Source organism: Scaptodrosophila lebanonensis, unplaced genomic scaffold, assembly GCF_003285725.1.
Source record: "Scaptodrosophila lebanonensis strain 11010-0011.00,11010-0021.00 unplaced genomic scaffold, SlebRS2 tig00000089-arrow-pilon, whole genome shotgun sequence".
Classification (NCBI taxonomy): Eukaryota; Metazoa; Arthropoda; class Insecta; order Diptera; family Drosophilidae; genus Scaptodrosophila; species Scaptodrosophila lebanonensis.
In genome coordinates, this window is record NW_022060565.1 from 3,081,608 (window position 1) to 3,109,245 (window position 27,638).

At 37.1% G+C, this 27,638-nt stretch overlaps 1 protein-coding gene across 2 annotated transcripts in view; it reads right to left on the minus strand.

Moving 5' to 3' along the window:
- Positions 1 to 539: 539 nt before the first annotated feature.
- LOC115626668 (double-stranded RNA-specific editase Adar-like) overlaps positions 540 to 27,638 on the minus strand; it is an 86,406-nt gene continuing 59,307 nt past the window's right edge. Inside the window, exons 4-11 of one of the 2 annotated variants that reach the window (XM_030522090.1) lie at positions 12,747 to 12,915; positions 11,048 to 11,230; positions 10,701 to 10,981; positions 10,487 to 10,637; positions 8,589 to 8,754; positions 7,018 to 7,117; positions 6,468 to 6,947; positions 540 to 5,238 (exon numbers count right to left, since the gene is read on the minus strand). In XM_030522090.1, the coding sequence (XP_030377950.1) occupies positions 5,140 to 5,238; positions 6,468 to 6,947; positions 7,018 to 7,117; positions 8,589 to 8,754; positions 10,487 to 10,637; positions 10,701 to 10,981; positions 11,048 to 11,230; positions 12,747 to 12,915 (1,629 nt within the window). In that variant the 3' untranslated portion in view covers positions 540 to 5,139. Of the gene's footprint in view, positions 5,239 to 6,467; positions 6,948 to 7,017; positions 7,118 to 8,588; positions 8,755 to 10,472; positions 10,638 to 10,700; positions 10,982 to 11,047; positions 11,231 to 12,746; positions 12,916 to 14,085; positions 14,568 to 27,638 lie in introns of those variants that run through there. The other variant, XM_030522091.1, reaches the window with a different exon arrangement.

Genomic DNA, 27,638 nt, shown 5'->3' on the forward strand with positions numbered 1-27,638 from the left:
TTCGTGTTAAAATATTTGCTTGTAATTTTCGTCATCTGTATACTTTAATAATTTATTGATCAATTTTCTTGTCTTGTATGTATATATATGTTTGTATATAATATATACATATATATATATCTTACGTAGTTTTTGGTTGTTTGCCGCAAAATATTTGTATTATGGTTTCTTAAATTTCCATTGAGTACATGGTGAAATTTTCAAATATGTCCTATGTGTATACAATATAATAATTTTGTATTGTAATTATAAATGGCTCTCGCGCCTCCTCAAATTGCTGCCTAACGAAACCAAACAGTTGTTCATTTTACACACACATACCTGTACATGTGTATATGTGGTATATATAAATAAATAAATACATGACTATTGTTATTATTTATTTATGTATACATACATAGTATTTCCTAATTTTCGAAAAAAAAACCTAATTGAATGAAATTTATATATAATATATATATCTTGTATATATATATAAGTAGATCAACTAAGTAAATAAGTTAGTTACTTCTAATAATTTTTATAACAATTTCGCTTGCTGTTCAATTTCATTTTAATGCCATATTCATGCTGTTCATCGTATTCATATTCTTGATCTCCATATTCTTTTGCTGTTGTTGTTATTCTTCTTGTTGTTGTTGTTGTTGTTTTTATAACTTAGAATATTTTAGAATGGATAAAATGCAGCTATGCTGGAAGTACTAGTAAAATTTAGTATCACAGTATTTTATATAAGGTCAAATTTAGTTATATATGTCTGTTATTATGTATTTGTTTGTTATTTGTAATTGTTGTTGTTTTCTTTTTTCATTAATTATTTTCGTATATACTTGTAAGTATTTATCTTTGTTCTTTGTTTATTTGTTGTATGCATGTATATTTGCTTTCTCCTCTCTAAAATTCATTGTATATATACTTATGTATACTCGTACTATATATGTGTAATTATACACACACATGTGTATGTGTATACAGGCCCAAGTGTGTGTTTGTGTGTATGTATGTGTGTGGGTGTGTGTGCATTAACTATACCCAAGCTCTACATATATAATTTCATCTATGATTCAGCGTTGTGTATGATGTGTTCGCTAGTTGAACCAAACCCAAAAACAAAAACAAATCACAAGTAGGGCAAATGAAATGGATTTACTATCCAAATATATACTACTACATAGTGTAAGTAACCGAACTCTGGAATCTTGGCTATTAACTAACTGCATGCACCTGTAAGCAATGTCTGGTAGTGTGAGCAAGAGAAATACATGTAGGTTCTAGTTAAAAGCAATCAAAGAACTTACAGCGAGAATTTCGTTTCAAAATTACAAGCATCTCTTATTGTCCAAGTGAAAAAAGCTAATGCACCAGCCAGCTAGATTGCCGAGTTTTTAATGAGTTTTATCTGTATCGTTATCTTTTTTTCGTCTTGTTCACACTACAGCTGCAGCTTCTCCGCAACAAACAATTAAGGAACCAATAGTTGGACCGTTCCAACTATACAAAAAAAAGTACCCAGCGGACAAAGCAAATCATAACTGGGAATTAAATATTGACGGAACTATAAAGCTAACGATTAACGAATAATAATTCAAGCGAATTGTCCGAAAAACTGAATCATATTTGTTTTATTCATGGCATATATTATTACCCCACATGACAGACATTGAAAAAATTTGCACCCAACATTTTATTATAATGCTTTGAAAAATCATCTCTGAAGAATTGTTATTGGTTCATGCCATGCTTCTGAAATTTGAAAAATGTGCTAGCTAATTATTTACAAATTTTTTCATGGCCTATCTCAACAAACTTCATTAAAATATGCCACAAATCTCGATCGTGAAATAGGACTGGAAATAAACCAAATTTTCCCGACAATTGTGGGGTCTCATTTGCCGGACAGACATACACAGGTTAACCATTACTTCTCAGCATTTTGGTTACAGAACATACGAAATTCTTTCCTTGGAATTAATATAACAGACTGGTTGTTTATTTAAAATCCCCTGCATTTCATCAATTTCGATTGCCCTAATCATGCAGAAATTGTAACTGAAATAGTTCCTAAACCACACCACCTTGTCGCTGTTTGTTAAGATTTTATGCAATTTTCCGTACGTTTGTTTTTTGCGTGTGTGTGTGTGTGTGTGTTGTAAAAGTTGTATTTTGGAAAATCACTACACTACGCTTTGAATACAAGTTATGGCGCATTTTATATCGTTTATTCATGCACCATATAAGTTTATAATACTAATAATTCGTTCATTTTGCACATCACCTTGCAGTCATTTGTATATGTATGTGTGAATGTTTCTCTGTGTGTGTATGTTGGTGAATGTGTTCGTGTAGGTGTGAGCGTATTTTTTCAACTGCTAGTCTACAATTTAGTTGTTTTGTTTTTGATTTTATGTTTTTCTTTTCTTTTTTTTTATTAAATTGTTTATTCGATTTCTGTTTAAAATGTTCGTTAAATGTTGTGTTTAATTTTAGTTAATTAATTTATTTGTATTGCACTAAATAATTTGAAGAAAAGGCTTCATGCATTTTGCAGAGCGCAAAGTTGTTTACTTTTATGAAAAGTTGTCGTTAATATTTTTCCTTTTTATATATTTAATTTCCCTTTAGATATTCTCGTTATTAGTTTCATAGTTTGATCATAGGATTTAGTTGGGTTTTTAGCATACATTTTCTGGCTACTTTGGAGCGTACATATGTATTTAATAAATATAGCGCATCTCGTCAAAACGAACTATTTTTATACTATATATATATACTCGTAAATATTATCCTTTGAATTTTGTATACGCGCCCAAGTTGGTTTTGTGTTTTGAGTTACGCTTTAAGAGTTTCTTTAATATGTTTATTGTATTCGATATTTGTTTTCTTTTTCTGATTTTCCTAAAAGTAATTTCCATTACGTATACGATTACAAAAATGTTATTCGTCGTGTAGGTGAGAAAAATGCTTGTATATTTATAACCAAAAACAAATTATAACGATGACCAAACAATTGAATTTCAGGTGTCCAACAAATTAGTGTCAATGTTGGTTTTTTGTACAAAAACTAAAAGAAATAATGAAGGAAAATAAGTTAATTTCAAAACCATTAAAAATATTCATATGATTCGTATTTGCATTACTTTTATATTTCGTTATGCACTTGATTGGTTAGTTTTGTATTTTAAATTTAAATTTTATTCTTGTATATACTTTCTTTTATTCAATTAGTCCACTTTTAAAGTCTTTCAGATTCCAATTGACAAAACAGAGACCGCATGCCACGTCTGAGCATCTCGATGCATTTGTCGCATTTTCGTTACATATGTAAATCTTTAATCTTCAATATTTAATCTTTAACATGAAGGAGAAGTTGGGCAATGTGTGATTTTGGAAGATGCTGAACTATTTTTCTGTATTCTGTCTGTCTGTCTATCTGACTGTCTCTATGCTGACTTGCTCAATTGAAGCCCCAAACAAATCACTTTGGACCCACTCAGCTAAAAGCTCAAACACATGCCATGACTATTTTAAAAAAACACTCCTTTCTATATGAGTCTCTATGGATTGTGCTGCACTGGAAGATCTTGGAAAGTTGCTTTTGGAAGAATATATCACAGGAACAAATAAAAACCCGGCATATGGTCACGTGCTAGTTCAAGAAAATAGTGACAATAACAAATAATAGTACTAATAAATAAATATAAAAATAATATAGAGAAATTCATCAAACAATATTGGGTGCTGCACAACATGGTTTAAGTAAACATAAGAATAATAAATATACAAACAAAACCTAAAGGAACTCAATAAGTACATGATCACGATTTACTAACAGAGGATCTCTCTACTGCGCTATATACAAAAATATTATAACTTAAAATCCAAATATGTTTTGGAGTATAGACACAAATAAAATATTGGAAGGTAAAATTGTTTCGTTGCATGGTATTCGTATTCGTAGAGCACCCATTGGAGAAGCGCTTAATGAAAAATGACGTAACAGAATACTGAGTGAGACGGGAAAGTAAACCGACGACGCTATTTCAACGGCGTGGGAAAGGGATCTTTATACGCCTGCAAGTCAGGGTAACAATAAAGTTGAATGTAAGAGTTCAGCGAACATTACGTTTACACCCAAACTATGCCTGTGTTTTTTTTTTTTATTATTTGGGTTTTCTTCTTAAATATATTTTTCTGCTTCATCTGTTCCTTTCAAACGACTTCATAGTCTAGGAGGTAATACATAAGTCGCTAGCCTTAGACAAATTTGAAATCAGAACGTCTATGAGTGTTACAAATATTGTTTGATATTTATTTCTTACATTGTATTTTATACACCTATGTTGTTGTTGTAATTGAGGTTGACATGCGTGTGCGTGGGCGTGGCTGTGAATGTGTATTTAGTTATGACTGTATTTATTGCATAAGAGATTATATTAGCAGGTGATACTTAGTCAAATGTATGCAACTAACAATTATTATATCAAGAGTTAGTTGTGTACAGAGAGAAAGAGATAGAGAGAGATATATATAAATATATATATATATATAAAGAAAGACGTATAGTTTGAGAGGGTAGGATATAAATATAGAAATTGAGAGAGGGAGTGAGAGATGTAAAATGTGTTTGCGTATAAGTTTAGGTGTATGTGTGTTGTGTATGTATGTGTGTGTGTGTGTGTGTGTGTGTGTGTGTGGGGCGATTGGTGGCTAGAAAATAATAAATTGATTTCTACTAAAACGCCATAATACTTCTTTACTCAGTTCCAGCATAAAAACTACACTCTATTCTAGAAATATTCTAGAGCAATTGTTCATCTTTCGAACATTAGCATCTTCAGTTGCATAGCTGCGCATTGCATACATTATCTTTACATCAAGCATTTTATCAATCAAATGAAATTGTTTGCTTTGCTCTGCTTGCACCAAATTAAGATTGCATACTAAACTAGATTTTGTTGTACGAGCTACAACGCCTACGTCTATTAATTGCTTGCGGTTGCCATTGTCTCTGCCAGTGCTGCCAACGCATTTGCTGCTCTTGTCTTTTTCTTTCGGTTTGATACTCGAATAATTTACTACTACATTGGTATTGGTGTGTATTGTTGTTGGTATGGCCGTCGCGTTTCCTGCTAAGTGCAGTCATTCGGCAAGTCCAAACTCATCCTGCTCAATGGGCTTCTTCAACCAGCTGCCGAGATCCTCACGCTTGAATGCAGCAAACAACTCCAGTTTGGCAATCTGAACGATGGTAGAAAATTAGTCATTTATAATTTAATGTACATGTGTATTTATGAATGTCAATAACAACAAATAACACACCACACAGTTGCAATGAATCAATAATTTAATTTTTAAAATACTGTTCTTTACTGTTGTCTAAAATGTTGTTGACCAGAGGCCTCTCATAATCAGTGTTACTAATTTTTTAGAAGGAATATAAATAAAGCTAAGAACTTGAACAAAAAAGCGTAACAAAAGCTACATTTCTTTATACAAACAAGAAAGGAATGCTAAAGTCGAGCGGGCTCAACTCTTAAATACCCTGTACCACCCCACAAAAAAAAAAAAAATAATTATGTTTATGGCTATAACTTTCTTCATAATTAACCTATCAGGATGAAACTTGGCAAACAGACACATAACTACTATATGGATGAATTTGGAAAAACACGAATTGGCGGGGAGTGGGGGGGGGGAGGGAGCATCAGAAAAAAAACACAAACTCGTCCTTTCTCGAAATTGCTTCCTGAGATCCTTGGGTTCATCCAGACGGACGGACAGATATATCGACTCGCCTTGTCATCCTCATCAAGAATATATACTTTGTGGGGTCTGCCACGCCTCCTTCTGCCTGTTACATATATTCGCACAAAACTAGTATAGCCTTTTACCCTTTGGGTACAGACTATAAAATTACTTAGTAAAATGTATTTTTCAAGGTTTTTATTATTTTGGAGAACGGCACTTTTGTTCTTTAAAGAGAACCAAGCTACAAAAGGCGGAACAAAAGCTAAATGCAATTTAGCAAAAAGCCAGAATTCTCGCTTCCCGCAATTTTATTTAAAAAACAACCAGATTTAACGGGATAGAATGAAATTGGCAACACTGATCATAATAGCAGCCTAGTTGCCTCTCTCATGCCGCGATCTATCGCTATTGTAACGGTAAATACTCTCTCGTATGTAATGTAAGCCTGCCTCATTCGTGTTTTTTTGGGGTGACACTTTTTTCTCTCCACAATATCGATGAATAATGGGTTACCGAAATAACGGAAAGGGTTCCAGAAATGTATTCTCTTCAGAGCATATCTCTGCAGAACTTTATCTTTCCATTACACTTTTCCCGGAAAGCATACTTTCCAATGTTGGAATTAATTCGATCAACGGCTCATTGAGCTATGTCAAAATATTCATGCAACTTGGGGAGGTGGCATTATTTTCTGTTGTCATTGAATGAGTCCTACACACCTGGTAGTCCTTGACACGGGCTTTCGTCTGACCGTAGTCTGTCGTTACCTTGCGGCTGACTATGCCCGGTAAATTTTTCATCAGAAAACCGTATTTAACAAAGAATGCTTGCTTTGTAATGCGCGACACCTGATTTCCAATGGTACGGCCAGTCAGAGAATTGACCACCTCGAGCTCCGTATCGCCAATGGTCCAATTGATGCCGAAATTGGGTGCCTTGGCTTGGTTGCGAGGCTCTGCGGACGTAACCAGGGCCAGACGTGGCTTATTTAAATGATATGGCGGCGGCAGGCCCTGTATAGACTTCTCAATCCGCCCGCACACCGCACGATACATGTGCTCCGGATGCAGCAGGCTGCCCAGCACAATCGAGTGCAGATACACCGGCTCAATAATGGAGGATAGCAGCGAACCTTGTATGCCCACGATGTTCCAACGCGCAATTTTGTCCGAACACGACATGGTTAGCAGACGTTGGCCCTGTGATAAGGCAGACACGCACGGACAGAGATTAATATCTGGTAATACACAGAACTGACATTAAACTCACCTGCAGCACCCCGTCCCAGGTCTGTATACCGTCGCTGCTCTTCACCGGTATGGTGCCCTCGCCGGACTCGATTTTCGTGCGCAGCTGACCGCGTGCTTTCCTGTCCGTTAGTAGTGGTTAGAGTGGTTGTGTAGCATATAAGCGCAGATGTGGGGTTGTTGGATGTGTTGATGTTTGTGTTTGTGTTTGTGTGTGTGTGTGTGTGTGTGTGTGTGTGTGTGTGTGTGTGAGACAGAGAGACAATGTGTTGTGAAGAGTACGTTGTGTGTGGCGTTGGTGTTGGTGTGTGGTCCAAGCCGCAGTTATGGGTTAAACCACGGTAGCGCAACGTGACGGCATGGTAGCAGGCACAGAATTTATGTGGAGTAGAACCAAAAATCAATCAGTTGCATGTTGTCAATGGCAGGCATTTATATGGCCAAAAGGGAACGATAGTGATAGGTTAAGACCAGATGGTAATGACAATAGTAGTTCTTGGATTTAGGGTGCAGATTTTGAACGTAACACAAAGGCAAAAACTCAAGACACATAGTTTCATGTTTAAGGATTATTACTAGTGATATTTCAAACAAAAAAAATCGAACCTAATTATGAAACTGACCCACCGTTTTTTATGGAACACTTTTTATACCCAAACATTTCTATAGGAGAACAATAAACAAAAATAAATAAATAAACCAACTAAGAACTTCTGATAGAATATATCTCCAAAGTATCCAAGCCTAACAATTTCCAAAGAAACATTTACACCAATGTTTTGAGCTATACTTTTCATTTTCATGTTGTTTAAATCCTTTGTCTTATCCTGCCTTTTCCACCAGCATTTACTGGACTGCAAATGCATGTGGGTCCAATACAGGGCTGTTTAAAAATTATTTATGAGGCTATTTAAAAGGTATTGTACTTTTAAGACTGCTTTACAATAATAAGCTGACTCTACTGATGTCTCGCGCTAATTAACGATTTATTTCATGTTTCTATAGATGTTTGGCAGTTAAGTATACTTTCTAATTATAATATTATAATTCTGGTGAAATTCTAGTCTAGTCTTTTAATTCCTTATTTCAGTATGTGAGAGTTGATATTCAAATGAATTCCTAACTTAAGAGATATATTGCTCCCCCTTTAGGTTCCAACATCTTCCTATCACGGTATAAAAAGCGTCCATAGGAAAAAAAAAACATGAAATAAACACATAAGTTATGAAATGAATTCACGAAAAAAAAACAATGTTTGTGAGTGAGGCATGCACAGGATCTTTCGCGCACGTGTAGGCAGCGCTGGCTCGCAAGTCCCTGGCCCAGGACTCGGTCACCTGCGTGCTGCCAACACAAACGCGAGCACTAGAACTGCGACTCCAGGCACAAGCCTGCGCACAGTTATAGTCGAGCGAACGGAAAACTGTGAAAGTAATTTGGTGTATTTGTAATTGGAGTAGTACTTAATATTCATTTGGATTGTATTTTGCGATTGATTTTGGTTTTTGTTGTTGTTGTATAGAGTTGAGTAGTAGTAGTAGTAGTAGTAGTAGTACATAGTATATAGTATTTAGGAGGAGTTTTTGTACCAACCTATTTGGATGTTTGTCAACACCAGTGTCGTTTTCGTGAGGACTAAATATCCGTGCATCCCCACAAGGTGCTGTATTTATATACAAATGGAAATGTACCCCGGATTTTAGTTTATAAGGGTATTGCCCATCTGTATTCCTCACGAAAATCGACTGATATGCTGTTGCTATAATTAAGAAAAAAAAAGTAAATAAAAGCAATCGAATACAAATGAAATTAAAGTAAAGTTTTAGGTTTCGTTATGTAATTTGATTTGTTTTTTGTTTGCTTTTTACAAAACTTTAACTGCTTTTCATCTTCATCTGCTTTTTTGCTTCAAGGTTAGTTTCAAAGAGTACAAGTTTTAAAAATGTTTTCTTGGTCTTGAATAAAGAAAATCAACCAAAATTCTATAAGTATATAAGTACTTCTAAAAACATAATCGCGCTAAAAAGCAATGAAGAAAAATTCTTGCTAGTTGCATTTTAAATCTGTTATGATCTTTCGAAGAGGTGTAGAAAAGCTACGCCGAGAATTCAAGAGTGTTGTTTGCGCTGTAACTAAGAAAGCTCAGAGAAATAAAATCTAAATAAAATAATTTATGTAATAATTAAAATGGAAAATTGGAATTTTAGTAAAATACCATGTGTTCGGTTCTACAAACAATTTCAAGTAACCTTGTTTCTTCATACACAACTCATCCAATATTGCAAAGCATGTGATGACATGTGATTAGCTATTTGGAGGGAAATCTTAGATAAGTATTTAACAATCGCTCACTAAGAAAGTAACTGATTTTCCACATAAAACTCAAAGCACATAGCATAACAAATAATAAATGCCACTACATAAGTAGTTTAGCTAAATAATTTTGAATTTCGTGTAAGTCTAAGGCAGATGCACTGGAGGCCCAAGTCAGTCGAAACAAAAGCTGTACTTTCTATTTTCTACTATATTTTTTACGATTTCCACTTTCTATTTGTATAATATTTAAAAGAATACTGTCTCTGGCTTACAAAAATATATTCTTTTACATTTAACTATGTACTATATTCAAGATGTCCAGATGATATAACAACATGATGCACTCTTTCATTGTATAGTAAAAAAAAATTTTAAAAATGTAAAAAAAAAATGGTCAATCCTTGCCAGCCAGGCGTAGAACACTGCATTTAATTTAAATGAGACCTCCAGCTCGCTGTTTTTATATCTTCTGTTTGAAATATTACTCTAGATGGTGGACTGATAGCCTTCATTTTGACATCAACTCGAATTAGGCAAAAGTTTGAGTCTCCAACTCAGTTGACAGGCCCATTCATTCGTGGCGGGCGAATGCCAAATTGGACGTGGCCCTGGGCGGCTGCCAGAAAAAAGAACGCAATCGTGACGGCCATAACAAAACACAATAATGAAGGCGAGCATTGGACGTTAACTAACGGAACGAATGTGGGCATGCGATAGTCGTAATTAAGCGCCAACTAAGGATATTTGTCTTACACACAAATTATTGAAAATAAGGTGAGGCGATAAGGCAGTGAAGCAACGACTACTACGCTACAAATACATACATATTTACAAGCTAGGTACATGTACATGGAAACATAAATAAGCTATGGAGTTTTTAGATAAACATATGGATTTGTATTTGGGTGGGATCGGGATGAACATATGGTACATATACTTGTATGTGGCATGCAATGCAACGTATTCCAAAGTAGACGCGTATAATGCATACAATTACTCGTTAATATGTGTATAGTATACATATATCTGTACTATCTGTACCGTCTACAACCGACTGTTTCAAGTAGAAATTATAAAGCTACAGCAAATGCATGCACACACAAACGAACACCCACTCACGCCAGCTACTAAATGCAGTTTCAGTTGCAGTTTTAAGACAAATCAGAGAACCATACCCTGACTGCACTGTAGATCCAGTTGTGCATACAAGTACTTGAGAAGGCAACGCCTGGAGACGATTTCGGCGTGGGAATCGTTGAGCACAGCTCCATTGACACTCATGTGCTCGCCGCTGACGCACTTGGTGCCCGTTGAAACCGATATGACCTGCGATAATAGGAGACAATAATCAGTTGTCAGCACATTGCTCTTCTCACCTCGGGTACTCACCTTGGCTTCGCTGAAGTTCATGTTCTCCGTCATGACAATGCCCGCCAAAACCTTGCGGCGTGAGTACGCCTCCTGACCCTTAATGACCTCCATAAACTTTTCGAGCACCAGCCGGCCAATGGTGTCGGCATGAATCTGTGGCAACTCCATGGACGATGACTTGTCGTCGATTGGAAGTGGAACATTCTTCTGAGGCGCCATCATTGGACTGTAGGAGATATTGCAAAGCGAGGCCAACGCAGCCTTTGCGGCAGCATTTTTGGCCAGCTTTTTGGAGGGACCTGCCAAGGCAAAGCATAATGAGGTAATCTTTCATATTCTCATCTTTCTATATCTTTCTTTCTCACCTGTGCCATCGAACTTTTTCTCGTTGATGGTGACGGTCATCTTGAAGCGACAATTGTTCTGGGCACCGTCAATGCTCATGCACTCGAAGTTGACATCATTGAAGAGCTCGTAGAGGAGCATCACGGGCCCCTTGTCTGGCACCTTCTTCTGTCCATCAACCGCTATGGCGCTCTTGTTAACATCTGGCAGGGGGTGCGGAATATGAATAAGAAAACTGTTACAGGTTGTTGGCAGCACTTGGAATGCACAGCCCTGACTTAGATATCTGAGCTAATACGCGGGTGTTTGGGCGGCTTGTTGTCTTGAGCAGAGGAGGAAACCAAACTATGCAAAATAAAATTAAGCATTCGCTTTTATAATGAACAAAAATATTTTAAACAAAATCGCACGCACATAAGCTTAACACAAAACCAAATGTTGCAAAGCAAACATAAATACACATAAAAACACGAGCGATTGAACAGAAATTATAAGGATTTACTTGTATATAAATAAACGCTACATTGCCACCCAATAACTAAATAGTCTTTCAGTAGTATTTTATGGTCATCCGATTTCTATCAATTTAGAATGAGTTTAAGTATATGATGTATTCTATAATAAGAGATCCTTCTTTCAAGTTTTACAGGTTAGTATTAATATATAGACCTCTGGATACCTATTTGCTATTCGTAAAGCAATTGTAGTTCAGTTGTTATATAAGAGTCTTATAATGGCTTTATAATGTCAATTCTTCTCTACATACTAAAAAAAAAAACAAAAGAGAACGCTACAGTCGAGCAAGCCCGACAGTGTAATACCCTGTACCCAGGTAAATTTGCGTCACTGAGTTATATGCGCCCATAGCAGCAGCAAAAAGAGGAAGAAGAAGAGCGAACTTGTTGCTGCAGTTTGGGGGGTTGTACTGGCGAGAATTTGTTTTGCTAATAACTTTTCTTAGAATTGACCGAATTGAATAAAATTTTGAACAACAATTATATATAAATTATGTGTGCAAAGTTTGGTTTAGGTAGCATTTAAAATGTGGACGCTATTGACGAAATTCTGTAGCGGGCGAAGGGGGGGAAAATTAAAAAAAATAAAGTAAACTCGTCCTTACTCGGACCTAGGAGAATCTGGATGCCAACTTTGGTTATTCCAGCTTTTATAGTTTCTGAGATCCTTGCGTTCATCCAGACGGACGGACAGACTTTTTACCCTACGGGTACAGGGTATAAAAATATATATAAAGGTGCATTATACTCCAAATTCTTAGAATAATTTAATTAATTGTTAAACATCATTCATGGGTTAGAAGAACAATACATACTTATAATCTTTTTCTTGCTTTTAATACTCTGCAACACATAAACTATAGTTGGCTTACCAGGTTCTCATCATTAATTTTAGTGAAGAAGCAATATATAAATACAACACAACAAAAATCACCAACAAAATTTAATAAATAAATAATACAAAAGGCTGGATACACGCCATAAAAAAGAAAGGTCTTAAAATGTTGAAACTTTTTTGTGATGTGCACCCAGTGTTAAAGTAAAATACTAAATAAATCAAATAAAGGAAACGAATACTTGCTCTGACTCATGCGATCATACATGAAATGTACAAACGGGGTTAATGCGGGGCTCTTTTCAAGCACAATCATAGCCTCAATTCGTTGAACCAACTCTTGTTTGCTCATATTTTCAATATCAATACCGTTTTCTAGATGCTCGTCGCTGGTGAAGTCCAAGTTGCCCGCTGGCTTCAGCGGCGACAGGACAGCGCCATCCTTGAACTGAATGAAGCTGCGCAGTGCCGTGGCAGCTGCCTCGATGCGAGCAACCTTTTTGCTTCGCCCTTGGCCCATGTACTTCTGGCCATCCACCTGCAATGAAACAATGAAAGAGAATAGCTTGGTCAGCATGTTTGGGGCATTCACAACGGACCAGCAATGCGTATCTCGGTCCACAAAGATTATAGCACCTCTTGCAGCTATTCTTCACTACTCGTACGGCATTAGACGAGCAACAAGAGCAGACAGCACTGCCTCTCTTCCTTTTCCGGACTTGAGATTTGTGTGTGAATTGTATTTCTTTGCAGTCTTACAAACTTTGGCTAAGTAAACACTCTTTCCCTTTCCCTTTACCACGCATTTCACATTTCTCCCATCCTCATATTCACTTGCCACTTCCGCCATCGCATTCGCCCTTACTTGGGCATTAGTTTATTTCATTTCGTTTTATTGGCTGAAGTGACTTGGATGAGTTAATACAAAGGAACACAGCTCACACAAGCACCATGTGAACACAGGCGCCTAGAAGTAGGCAACGGCTGTTAAGGCGCAGCTAAGGCGGCACAGCGTGTGAGAACATGTCGTTGTTGTTGTTGTTATTGTTGCTCTTGTTGATATTTGTGTCGCAGCTCGAGTGGCAAGAACAACAGAGGAGACACACTTTGTCATCCACCGGGACCTGTGTGTGAGTACCAGGCATCGGGCCCACTCGACAGCACAAGGCAGTGCCCTCAACAGTGGTCATCACGAAGATGACGTCACGAGTGTGTTGGAGCACATACCTCTGTTATTACTGTACAGTAAAGTGCTGTACCAAATAACGCTTACAATTCAATTAATTGCACTCTTAAGAACCCAGAGAATATTTTATTTAAATACTCTATTAACAACACAGTTCTTTATACCGGTTCTGGCTCTGCTAAATGGAAGCAAGGGAAAGTAAGGAGACGCATTCGATTTGAATGAAATAATTTTTTTTTCACGCAATGGCGACTTAACTTCTCTCTTCAACTATGAGTATAAAATGCAACATCTTCGACTTCAAAATTAAATTGGAATGTAACAGTTTCCTGACTATTTATGCGACCATCGACCTCATCGGGCCTGCCCACCTCCTTGATATTAAAATATCAAATCAAACGCAATATACACTTGCAGAATCGTACAAGTTTTAAGGCTATTGAGCTTCGTTTTGGTTCACAACACAAACCATTTTTCAATTGAAAGCAACACAATCTTTTGGAGCTCCACTTGCAAACTTACTCTCTTCAAAATTTCCACCACATTGGCCGCAAAGTTGACCGAGCCGCAGATGTGAGCAATAGCTGCCTGTTCCTGCACAGCCACTAGGGCTGCGTGATGGGCCGCGTCTCTGCCACTCCACTGCATCGCATTCTGGAGTGTTTCGCTCATGCGTTCCTCGCGTAGCGTTATTCTCTGACGCACAGCGCGTGGTATGAAGGGTCGCACCCGCACCATCTCGTAGCCTAGGAAGAGCATCTCAGGCAATTGAGTGCTGAGAAAGGTGACGATGACGAGACCGGTGTCTACAAGCTTGCCGTTTTCCTTCTTGAGCATTTTTTTGATATTCGACACATTTTGGGACTGTAGGCGTTTCAAAATCGTTGCCTTGTCCAGCTTGCGCAGCTCTTGGGTGTATATGATGCCTTGGCAGTGCGGGCTTCTACAGCACTCAATGACGAGAACGGGCAGGTACAGGCCCACCCCGATTGGTAGCGCGCGAAGTGGCAATAACTTACGGGTCTGCTCCGTGGTGCGTGTCTTAATCAGGAGCGTGCCGTCGCCAGTTTTCTGGCACATGTCCAGCTCGCTGCCGCAAATGCCATTGATCAAATCTTTTAACATGAAGGCGTTTATGCCGGTAGGAAGAGGCTTCAGCGGGCATGCTGCTAAAGCTTCAGTGTCAGCGCACTATTCTTAATATATAGTAGTACGAGTATATGCACGAGAATTATGCGCAATTGTTTGTTTTCAATTCGCGAGCTCTTGATTCACTGAAGGCGCGTCACTCAACACATCTTGAATATCGGTTGCGATAAGCGTAGAAGCCGCCGGTTTGGCACGACTCTCGTTGTTTATATTCCCAGCTTTTTTTTGCGGAACATGGCGAATTTGCAGACTATGAAGTACGCCACCGCAGGGCATTTCATAATGTATATGTACACATTTACACTCGCTACAAAAACTATGCGTACTAAAGCTACACACATAATGAAAAAATTGAAAACCTGTGTTTAATGTCCCATACCTAAAAGGGAAAATAGGTTAACTAAGAAAAGGGAATGTATATAGAAACTACAAGGTATGGGGGTAGGTCTGATGTAAATAGTCGTGATAGCCCCACTACAAGAAAATTTTTATTTTTTGTTTGAAATCGTTACAATGTCATGTGTTATGTTTATAAACAATTATATTATAAACAAAGGAATCCGTTTTTTTGAGAGTTTGACAGTAGGACCATAATTTGCATACCTTGTACTGGCACAGTAATTGAGTGTATACAAAAACGTAAGCAGTTTATGTTTTTATGAGCACGACGAGTTAAAAAATTCAAAAATCTCTCTTGAAGGATTAACCAACAATATGGTTCATAACGTTACTAAGTAGATTACCCTTTTTATTATAGGTATTTCTTCAATATCGTAACCGCTCACTATATTCAAAATGTTCACCACACTCTGTGCAGGAACAAACTATATTAATATCGTAACCAAATTCGTATTTTTGAGTTTTTTTCTATAAAAAAAAAAAATAATAAAAATCATTTGTCATTTCTTAATATAAGTGTAAAATTTGTAGAATAATTAATTGTATTCAAGTTTACGAATTGTGATGCGCGCGGTTCTGGTGCTTGAAATATTTGCATCTAAAATAAATGTTCGCTTTCAGTTTGTTCTGGTCCCACTGTGCAGTATATAACGGGGCTCTTGTTGACTTTTTCTAGGCAAATATAAATTCCTTGTATACACACATATATATACATATATATATTATGTGTGTGTGTGTCTGTGCGCTGCATGTGCGTGTTCATCGTAACATTTGTTGAAGTGTGTCGTGTTAAATTAAATGGCACGTTATCTTATTGCCGGACACACTGCCCCAAATGCTGTAAATCAAGTTTGTAATGCTTAAAGGCAACGTTGGGAACAATTTTGTTTGCCTTTGGGCAGCCGGGTTACTGTTCTTTCTTGGTTCCCCCTACCCCGTTCTTTGGACCCGACGACGAATAGCAAAGCAATTCTTGCTTTTTGTTGTTGTCGCATGACATAAACTGTAAAGGAACATTAAATGGAATTACACATACGCACACATCCACACAAAAACACACACGCACACACACACACGCACACACACACGCACAGAAAGGCGGCAGATAGACAGACAGTGGCACAAACATACATAAACAAGCAAGCAACAAAAATATGCAAACGGACGCAACAAAAACGTTGACGACAACGAAAACAACAACAACAACAATAATAATAACAACAAAAACAACAAGAACAATATAGCAAGCATGGCGGCTTGCATAAAAAACAACAAAATGTGCAGCAACGTAGTCGGTTGCAACTTTAAATGCAACTAAAGTAGGCTGACGGGCGGGCAGGCGGGCAGGCAGGCAAGCAACCATCCAACCATCCAAGCAATCCTTCCACAACCCATTCAGCCTACTGCTCCTTCTACCATCCATCCACCATCCTACTACAACTTTGTAGGCTTACGTTGCTGAGCCCACGAAAAATCCGCTTGGCTGGCTCTGTGGCCTGTTTTGCGAAAACTGCTGCATTTGCCGCACATGGCGCACGGGAGCGGCGCCCATGCCACTTGTGCCGCACATGCCGGACCAGCCGCACGGGCCGCATAAGCTGCGCGTGCAGCGGAAGTCGACATGACATTTAGCGACCATAAATTTTAACCAAAACAAAACTGGTCGCAACGATGGCATTGCCAAGAAAAAGGCAAACGGAAGGCAGCGACGAGCTGCTGTGGTCTCTGGCCCGTGGCCCGTAGCCCGTGGCCCGAAGGCGGCAGCCGGCACATGACGCAGCGTTTTATATGCAAATGCCATTGAGGTTGAGTGGGGACAGCAGCTTTTATATATGTACATAAATTCTACATACACATACATATATATACACACACACACACACACACAGTCATGTCACAGTTCTGTTCTATATAAGCAATACATACTTGAAACTCAAGTTAAAGTTTTGTAGTACATATATACGAGAAATGCACATAAAACAATTGAAATGTCCTGAATGACGCATTCGGTGTGCGGGGCGTGGAGGAACATTTTCGTAAAGAGAACACGCCTAATCATTGACAACTTATTGTTGGATGTGACTTTTGTGTATTAGTTCATAGAATGTACGCTCCAGCCGAATATAGGTAGTAGCTTTTCAAGCAATACAACTGGATCGGCTCAGTTTCTCAAAGCCAGCTGGAAGGTCTGGGTTTCTTTTATGACAACCAATTTTCCCGAAACAGCTTGCGACATTATCTGCAAGGAGTGCAACATTTAAAGGAAGATTAGGAAAAAATAATTCAAATCAAAAAGAAGGTTAACAAATACAAATAAATAAATCAAATAAAAATGATATAAATAAGAAATAAATCAAATAAAATTTAAACAAATAATAAATATATAAATAAAATAAAAATGAAACAATTAATAAATATATAAATAAAAGTGAAACAATTAATAAATTATAAATAAAATAAAAATGATACAAAAAATAAATGAATAAAATATGAGTTAAACAATTAATAAATATATAAATTAAATAAAAATGAAACAATTAATAAATATATAAATAAAATAAAAATGATACAAAAAATAAATAAATAAATCAAATAAAAATGATACAAATAATAAATAAATAAACAAATAATAAGTATATAAATAAAAATGAAACAATTAATAAATATATAAATAAAATAAAAATGATACAAAAAATAAATAAATAAATAAAATAAAAATGATACAAAAAATAAATAAATAAATCAAATAAAAATGATACAAATAATAAATAAATAAATCAAATAAAAATTATACAAATAATAAATAAATCAAATAAAAATTATACAAATAATAAATAAATCAAATAAAAATTATACAAATAATAAAAAAAAAATAAAATGAAAATTTAAAAAAAAATAAACAAGCAAATCAACAGCACGATGAACCGTATTCAACATGTGTAGAAACATAGATGATTAAATAAAGGCAGAAAGGGTAGACAGAGAATTATTAAAATGCAAAAATGAATTGTCATAAGTTAATATCCGTATCGGGGGTACACCTAATTCTGTTTTTACACTGTTTTTTACACGGTTTTGATTTAACACGGTTTGAAAATTGAAAATTGTATATATGGTTACACGACATTATTTGATTTAGCACGATTTATAATAACATATGATCAAAGCCTTTTTTTACAAGGTTTTCTATTTTTGCACGACTTTTTTTAGAACTAATCTACCGTGTAAAAACAGAATTAGGTGTATTTAGGTTTATTCGCGTCTATTTATGTGTGCAGTTCAGAGTTCAGCCAAAGCAGCAACAACACAATGATAGAGGACACTAACCGACACTAATCCTTTCTCGGACTTAGCGAGTGCGGTTATTCCAACTCTTGAACTTTTCGAGATCCTTGCGTTCATACGGAGAGACAAACATGGCTATACGGACTCGTCTTGTCACACTGATCAAGAATATATACGCTGTGGGCTCCACTCCTCCTCTCTTCTGTGTGTTACCAATTACAATTAAATTTTATTAATTTATTACTCTTGACACTTGAATGAAGGCGGCAAAGAAATCTTTAAAACGTCAATTTATTTGATTATTACAACTAACTGAGAAAAATTATATCCATTTTGTGGATGCATGAAAACTTCCTAAGCAAGCGTCCTGACTTTCCGGCAAGTTATTATATGTAGGTGTAGGTGGTGAACAACAACAACATTTCTATTATCAAATTCTGATCGCTTCTTGGCTATCTCTGGCTTTACATAATTCTATTGTTGACAGCAGAGTTGCGAATTTATTGCTTGGCCATCTGGCAGCAGCGCATGGTAGATGATTCCTTTCCTGTCTTACCAGACAAATACCTTGTTAGCTGATAAGTCCCGGGACGGAGCCTTGGCCAGCATCGATTAGGCGCAACATTATCTTAAGGGGCCAGTCACTATTTAAGAAATGAGTTGCCTTCATGCCAATTGGCAAGCGATTCATTGTTTTTTTTTTTTTTTTGCGACAATTGTGGCTTAAAACTGTTTTGTACTCAATTCTAAGCTCTTATGCAAGACTAGCTTTCATTAAACAATTAACTGTATTTTCTGCTTTATTTTCTTACCTTGCAATAAAATGAAAACAAGGTAAATAACACCTTTATGTTGTACATAATTTATTGTCCAACTTGACCAAAGCATGTAACAGTTGAAAAAGGCATGCATTTTGCATAAATAATTCAGTTTCCAATTTCAATTTGCCGTTATAAGATGGGCATGGAAATGTAATTGGCATCATTTACCATTTGATTTTAATTTGATTTGACTGCAGTGCTGACATTGTTGTTTCACAATTGCCCAAACAAATAGTACGTGTTTCTGCACAAACAACTTTGTGGGTAAGTTAGAAACATTACCATACATTTATTGTATTTATGTTTAGTGCCTGTAAAGCTAGGTACACACGATGCAAACAATTTGCAGCAAGTTGATTGCTGCAATCAAATTTGCACGTATAAACACGAGTGCAACCATTTTGCTGCAAACAAAGAACTTGCAAAAATTGTTTGCAGCAATATTTTTTGCTTGTCGTCTGTATACATTATTTTACCGTTTCTTGGTTGCGTCAGTTGCTTGCTTGCTTGCATGTGCTGTTTGCTTTCAGTCGCAATATTGCAGCAAGCAAAGCAACATGTGGGATCGCGAGGAAACGATAAAATTAATTGAATTTTACGAGAATTATTCTGTTTTATGGGATGTCTCGGCAGCAGAATAGATAGAACGCTACAGTCGAGCAAGCCCGACAGTAAAATAGCCTGTACTCTCCACAAAAAGGAAAAATTAAAAAAAAAAAAATTTTAAAAAAATTAAATTATTAAAAAAAATGAATGATTTAATTAATTAAAATAATTAATTAAATTAAATTAGAATACATGTTTATGTTCAGTTTAAACAGCATACATTTACATCACGTACCTATGCGTGTTTATATGCGTGTATGTATGCAGCACAAAGTTGAACCAAAGCAACAACAACAACAACAGTTGCGGGCAGCGCTGCCGACAGAGCTGCAGGCAGCGCATGAGCAGCGATTTTACTTATGGCTATAACTTTCTTCAGAATTGACCTATCATGATGAAAGTACTAACTGGATGTACCTACCAAAATTGATTTCAAAATTCCGAGAATCACGGAAGTTATAAGAAAAAACACAAATTGCGGTGGAGTGGGGTGGGGGGCGGGGGGGGCGCATCGAAAAAAAAACTCAAACTCGTACTTTCTCGGTCTTAGGAGAATATGGAAACCAAGTTTGGTTATTCTAGCTCTTATACTTTCTGAGATCCTTGCGTTCATATGGACAGACAGACGGACGGACGGACAATGCTATATCCACTCTGCATCTCATCCTGATCAAGAATATATATACTTTGTGGGGTCTGCCACGCCTCCTTCTGTGTGTTACATACATGCGCACAAAACTAGTATAGCCTTTCACCCTTTGGGTACAGGCTATAAAAAGAGCGGCCAGGGTACATCGGACAACTATACCAGCAGTTTTTCGATGCCCTTAAATTTATTAAAAATGACGACGGAAATAATTATAAAATTCAAAATTTGGTAAGTAGTACAATTTATTGCACATATCGTAGTAATTACTTGTTTTATATATGCTCCCGATTTAACATTTCGTGTCCACCGCTGATATAAACACGTCGTTATTCCTTGACTTTCACAAAACAACAGAACTTGCAAATGAGTGTCACTTGCAAGCACTGCAAACAAGAAATGAAAACACGTGTAGACATTGACGCAATATATTGCACGAAATAGCCATGCAAAAGTTTGCATGCAAAACAAAAATTGATTGCAGCAAGAAATTTTCTTGCAATATTTGCATAGGTGTAAACATTGGTGCAAACTTTTGCTGCAAATTATTTTTAACTTGCTGCAAATTGTTTGCATCGTGTGTACCTAGCTTAAGGCTTCACTTATGTGATGGCACTATGAAAGTTATTGGCTTGCAATTGCAGTATGTATATGAAAGCCAACTTGCTGACAAACACATTCTCCGGCTCACTGGCTCACTGTTTGGCCATTTAGTCGGTTGGCGGCTTACCAGCATGCCTGCAGGATAATTTGCTTGCTGTGCTGTGGTGTGCTGTGCGCATCGTGCAAATCACTTTGCCACTACAAATCGCTCTAGCTCCCTACTCTACCCTTTCCTTTCCTTTCCTGTCCGATTCAATCTGCGGGGCGCCAGTGAAACTCCGGCACACGCGTCGTATACGCAACACAAAGCAACCGAGTCAAATATGAAATGGCAGGGCAATGCCGCTAGGCAAAGAGAGGAGCTCAACGGAAGTGGCTACGACAACGACAAGGACAAAACCACAACGCAGCAGGAGGACAGCAACGATGTGTGATAGGCTGGCTGGGAAGAACAATAGCTACAAAAACAAAACTGGCCCTCACACATTTATGCAGCGAACGGAATTCGATCAAGGAACGCCAACCAGATGAGAAATTATGCCAATAGCAGTAGTTGGGCAATCTAAAAGCATGACGTGGTGTGCACAGGTAGGTCAAACGCTAAGGTCTGTTGTTGCTAGCCTCACCTATTTTTGGGGTCCTCTTTTATTTTGTATTTTTCTGCTCTAGCCAGCACGACACAGCTGCTACCGTTTTAATAATATCTGAATGCATAGCCCGAAAAAGTGGAAAACAAAGCAAAGACGAGGACCCAGTCTCAAATATGCTTTAGTTTTCCCTTGCTTTTCTATACCCTTGCTGCTAGTTGCTACAAGGTGAGCATCTTCGACCTCATAAATCATAACTTCTTATATTTATATATTTTTCATAAGGGTACAGAAGAATTTGAATATGGTCACAACACACCATACACACACACATAAAAATACATACGTGTACTGAATATTTTTAGCTGTCAACATATTGGTTACGAATCTATACAAATCTCGATTTGGAAGTACACTGATGGAAAAAGAGGCTTGAATTTATATTTATGCATTTAATATTTCCGATGAATTTGATTAAAATAAAAACCTATTGCCATGCCTAATATGACAAAAATTGTACGAAACAGTGAACGATGAACAAATCTTCATATTTGATGATTATATCATATAGAACCTCATTATTTTATACCGTTTCCACAGGGCTGATCGCTGCACAAATGAAAGCTATTCCAGTATTTATTTGTATATAATAATCACTTCCAAATTTAATAATTTTGTAGTGCCGGTGTAGTAATCTGCAGCTTCATCGAAATCGGTGCACTATATCATATAGCAGCAGCATAAAAAACTGGTACAAAGAACCTTAATTTAGCTGCAGGACTGCAGCTGAGCGAGAAGCGTGTAGAGGGTACGCTAGAGATGGACTCGTCCTAGTTTTATGTTTAAATCCTTTCGCTATATTATTCTTATATCAATTAATTTAAATAACGAAACAGAAAGAAAAGCTAAAACAAAACCACTGAGCGAATCTTAAGTTAGGAAATCTTTATATGAGACTTGGACTTTGATGGCGCTATCTGTATGGGACTGGTTGGTTAGAAAAATATCCCTTACCGACTTCCAGTAAAAAGTGTATAGCATGTAAAAAGTGTTTAGCCACTGGATTATCGGTTATCGTTCAAAAAGTAATTCTATATTTTTGCCATCGATACAAGAATGAGCATCGAACGAAGAGCTAATATTAAGTTTGGTTTTAAAATTGGTTAATCTTTAACCGTAGCGTTTTAATTTATGAAACAAAGTTACGGTAATAATTGCTTAACTCGTGGCTGGGGCTGCGAATGGTATACGCGATTTCAAAATGGTCGTCAATGGTCGTACTCGTTTGGACGGGCACAATGATTATCGAAGATGCAGTCAAAAATCTTCGGTTAAATTGATATAAACATTTTGTTTCGCACAAGTTGGCTTATAACCACCGTTTTCTTTTCTTTTTTTTTTTTAAAGAATTAATCGCATTTTAACCATCATCCATTCTTTGTATTCACCCGATTTTTATCTTTTCGGAAAAGTGCATTGGCCCATAAAAACAAAGCGTTATGTAAAAGTAGAAGCCATACAAAAGGCTCGTACCGACATCCTGAATAAAATGATAATTGATTTTATTTACTTTGGAATGCACTTTACTTTACTTTATTATTTACTCATCGAATAACTCATTGTAGGCACAATAATCATATTTTTAAGTCTCCATTTAATGAATTGTTTGAATGTTTTTAGAAAGAGTATGCAGACTTCGCTGTATATACAGCAATGCTTTTCTTCTTCCATTACGAGATTTGTTTTTGCTTTATGCGACAGAATTTTTAAAAACCATACAGCAACGCGAGCGCGAGTGTGTGATCGTGTGTGCGTGCTTGTGGCTGTGTTTGAATCACAATGCTATTTGTATATTTATTCTAATATTTCCGCGTCCGTGAGCTGCATTTATATGAACACATCAATACGTATGTACATGATACATGGTATGTATCTGTGTGTGTGTGTGTGTGTGTGTGTGTGTGTGTGTGTGTATGTGTGTGTGTGTGTGTGTGTGTACGCTGCATATATGTATTATTATGCGTGCCACTTTGTATTTATTGCATTTGAACGAACTTCCTTCCTTCCAATTTTGTGGCTGCCCATTTGAATGCAGAATTACATAAATTTGCATAGATGTAGAAGCATTGCGAGGAAATAGAGCGATAGCTTTAAATTAATATTATACCAGTAGGGATGTTATGTGGACGAGTGCATATCTTGCCTTTGAGCTGCCATAAAGTCTATGATTGGAGAAAAATATAACGGAAATAACACTGAATATAAATAGCACAGTGGCTGCTGGCGTATAATTACGATAATTGGATTGCCAGCCAACTACTACGAGCCAACTGTACGAGTATGTTCAATTATCATATTGAAAAGCCATCGCTGTATTTTGAAACTTCAAGTGGAATAAGTGGGTGGTGCTACGAAATCACGTTATATTCAAATACATAAATGAGTGATCATATTCTTCTTTGCTTCTCTTAACATTTAAATGTGCGTTCATTGTGGGTTGATGAAAGGAGACTCTTCTGAGACAGCTGACTAATGTTTTTGCTGTACAATCACACTCCTATCTCTTTGCAATCCTCTCTACGATATGCGATTACTTAACGGAAACAAATTGAAGCCCCATCCACCGATCATATCATATGCAAACACAATTTTAACACTATGGCTTCTAGAGATTCGAAAAGATTCTTAAGGCAGAAAATGTTACCAATTGAATGGAAATCCATGTGCTAATGATATTTGTGGGATTCAGTTAAGCTCGTAATAGGAATCATGCGGTCAAGATAAAGATTTGCAATATAAATACAAGACTTCTACGTTTCCAGTAAACGTCCGTCTTTTAAGGAAAAGCTGCTGTTCCATTAAAGCCACATTACTGATGCTAATCGGTCTTTCTTTTTTGTGATGAAAATGTAAACAAACCGAAGCACAAAATGCCGCTGTTAAAAAATGATAAAATCACAAATTATTCAGTTTTCGCGCATACATAAGCAGCATGTTCGGAGGCAATGCTCGCTCATAAGCGAAAAGAACGCAAAAATAACTGTGGCATAATTTTAAGGGCATGTCGAAATTACCAAGAGTGCTACGCTTTGTAAGAACAACAACAACAATAACAAAAGCAACTAGAGAAAGCCAATGATGGCGCAGAACCCTTTGACACATAATGCCCTGCTTTCCGAGCCCTAACGAGGTAATCTGCGACACAAATGGCCGTCAATTTTTTTTCTTTTCCCTTCACCCCTTCACTTTTCTGCACTGACAACACATAATAAAATGGAGCAGGGATGGTTGAGGATGAGGGTGACGGCAACGATGGAAACGATGGCAACGTTGCCCGCATTGGCGGCAACATTGGCGGCTGTTTAATTGGATTGGGGAATATAACGTGGAAGTTGGCTGGCGCATTCAAAATATTTACTATATTTTAACAAAAATGTGCAGTAAAGTGCCAAAAAAAAGTATAAGTATTAGAGTGTGTGAGAGAGATGGAGAGTTTTGTATAATCGATCGAGTGTTTGTGTGTGTCCTTCTTCCTGTATAGGACGCTCTGTCGTTATACATATTATAGAAATTAATTAGAAAAGCAACGCGCTGAGGCAGCAGCCAGCAAGCAGAAGGAAACAATGCCTGTCAGGTCTGGATCATAATACATGCATACTATATGTCACAAAATTACAGTTTACCCAACGTACACACACACACACACACACACACACACACAAGCACAATCACACACAGAGGCCCAGTGTAGACATTATTAACTGCTTATTAAACTTTCATGCAAACAACACACAGAGCAGCACCCCTGGAAAGGGATGAATGCGGTGCCGAAAGATGAGCGAGCGACCGACCACCGAGCGGTGAGCTCCTCATGCCAGCATATCAACAAACAAATAAACCTCACGTACCGACGACGAGCACGTGAGGCCGAGCGGTCCTCAGTCCTGCCCCATACAACCCCACCCCCCCCCAAACACAATGGTTTGTCTGTCCATGCTGTGAGTGTCGAGTTATTATTATGGCCGGTTAGAACAACAAATCAGCAGCAAATGTATGACAATCGGGCAACAGGAAATGGCCTACAAGAGTCACAGTGGCAATAGCAATAGTTGTGCCATAAATAAGACTGTCTCGAGGAGAAGTGGAAGTAGAGGAATAGAAAAGCGGAACCGAAGGAGCCAGAAAATTGAGCGGCGCTGCCGCAAAGATGGCCTAGACGACACGCATTTATCGGCATTTGACACGCAAACTATCGCTAACAGTTAGCAAAGCTATTTGCATATGCAGTCGCGCCTTAAATTATGCAACGCAATTATATCTGGCCATGGTCACGTCGCCCTGACCGTCCGTGCGTAACTCTATCAGCTGTCGTTACCGTTACCGTTGCCGTCGCTGTCCCTGTTGGCCCAAACACCCGCAATCGTTGGGCCAATTTGCATAAGCGACAACGACTGCAAAATATATGAAGCTACCGCATGAACATTTGGTGAGCGAAAACGGAAACGCGGCCATGCACGCCGTCGAGCTAAAGGCACGCACAACTAGTATGTATTTCTCATTTGTTTCCGCTTTCAATATTTTTTTTTACATACATGTACATATGTAATTATGTGGCTTCTGCGCCATATAGCTGTGTCTTCATTATCAGTTGGCTATTAAAATGCGATTTGAAAATGACCTCCATGAATATCAATCAGTGCCCAATCGCATTCTGGAATGCATTCGGTTGTGTTTTTGCAACAATGTGATAAATGGGTATGCGAAAGAAAATCTGGGCGGCATTTTTAAAAAATTTGCAGCCGTTCAAGTATTTCAGGAATTAAGTTGAAGGATTCACAATTGTTTTGGAACACGACTGCTTCAAACACTCAGTGTTTATAATTAAATATTAAATAATTAATTAGGGTTTTTTATAGCCTGTCCACACATACGTACGAGTAGAAAACTCTGAATTTTCATTGTTCACTATGCCCATAAATTCAGAATAGGATATGTTGATGAATTCATGTGGCTGGCCTAATGCTATAACCACATGAATACTTATTTGAAAAGCACTGAAGCAGCTGTATATGGTTTCTAATACTAATCTATCCGCATGTTGTTTGTGAATTAAAATTGGGATTAAGGAAAGCTCGCTTTTTTTTATAAAAAATTAATATACAATTTATTAAACCAGTATTCTGCTACCAATATGGCAGCTTAAGCTAGTTGAAAATTAATGGGGAATACAACAGTTGTCCATAGTATGCATCTATAGGACGCACTTATATCTATGTACATATATATACAATGTATGTATATTTTAGATTTAATAAGTTATATATTTAAGATATTATACTATATATTTCACACAAGAGATCTCGTGGGGAGATCATTTGGATAAGGGAAGCTCATAAAACAACCTAGCAGAGCGGAGTTACAGAAAATCAAATTTAGTTTAACATACTTTTAGGATCATCGTAAAATTTAATTGAAAATTGTCGAAAGGATAAACCAAATAGCGCCCAGAACATTATTGGCGAGCGACTGCCACATATTTGTTTTCATTTCTTTACAACCACACTAACCGGAGAATAACTGGAAGTAGTTTTCATCAAATTTGAGCTGAATGTCTATAGGGCAAAGCTTTAAATCTTAGCCATGCAACACTTTTAGCGATTATCTAAATATTAACTGATAAAAAAAAAACAATAAGCTAACAAACTCCCTTAAACATTCATTTTAAAAATATTTCGCAGTGGAGAATGAGAAAACAAATTTTTTGCTTCACACATTCATAGAAATACTCGTAAGAGTTGCCCAAAATTTAAACTGTTTGGGGCCTTAACTAAAGCGCTGGCCAAAAACTATTCGACTTGAATGTACGAGCATGTTTCTACTCTCTGCGTCGTCAGTTGTTACATTAATGTTACTTTGCCACAAATGCAATCTTTTGAGAGGCAATTAAAGCCGGCATTGGCTGGCATGCGAATGGGCAGA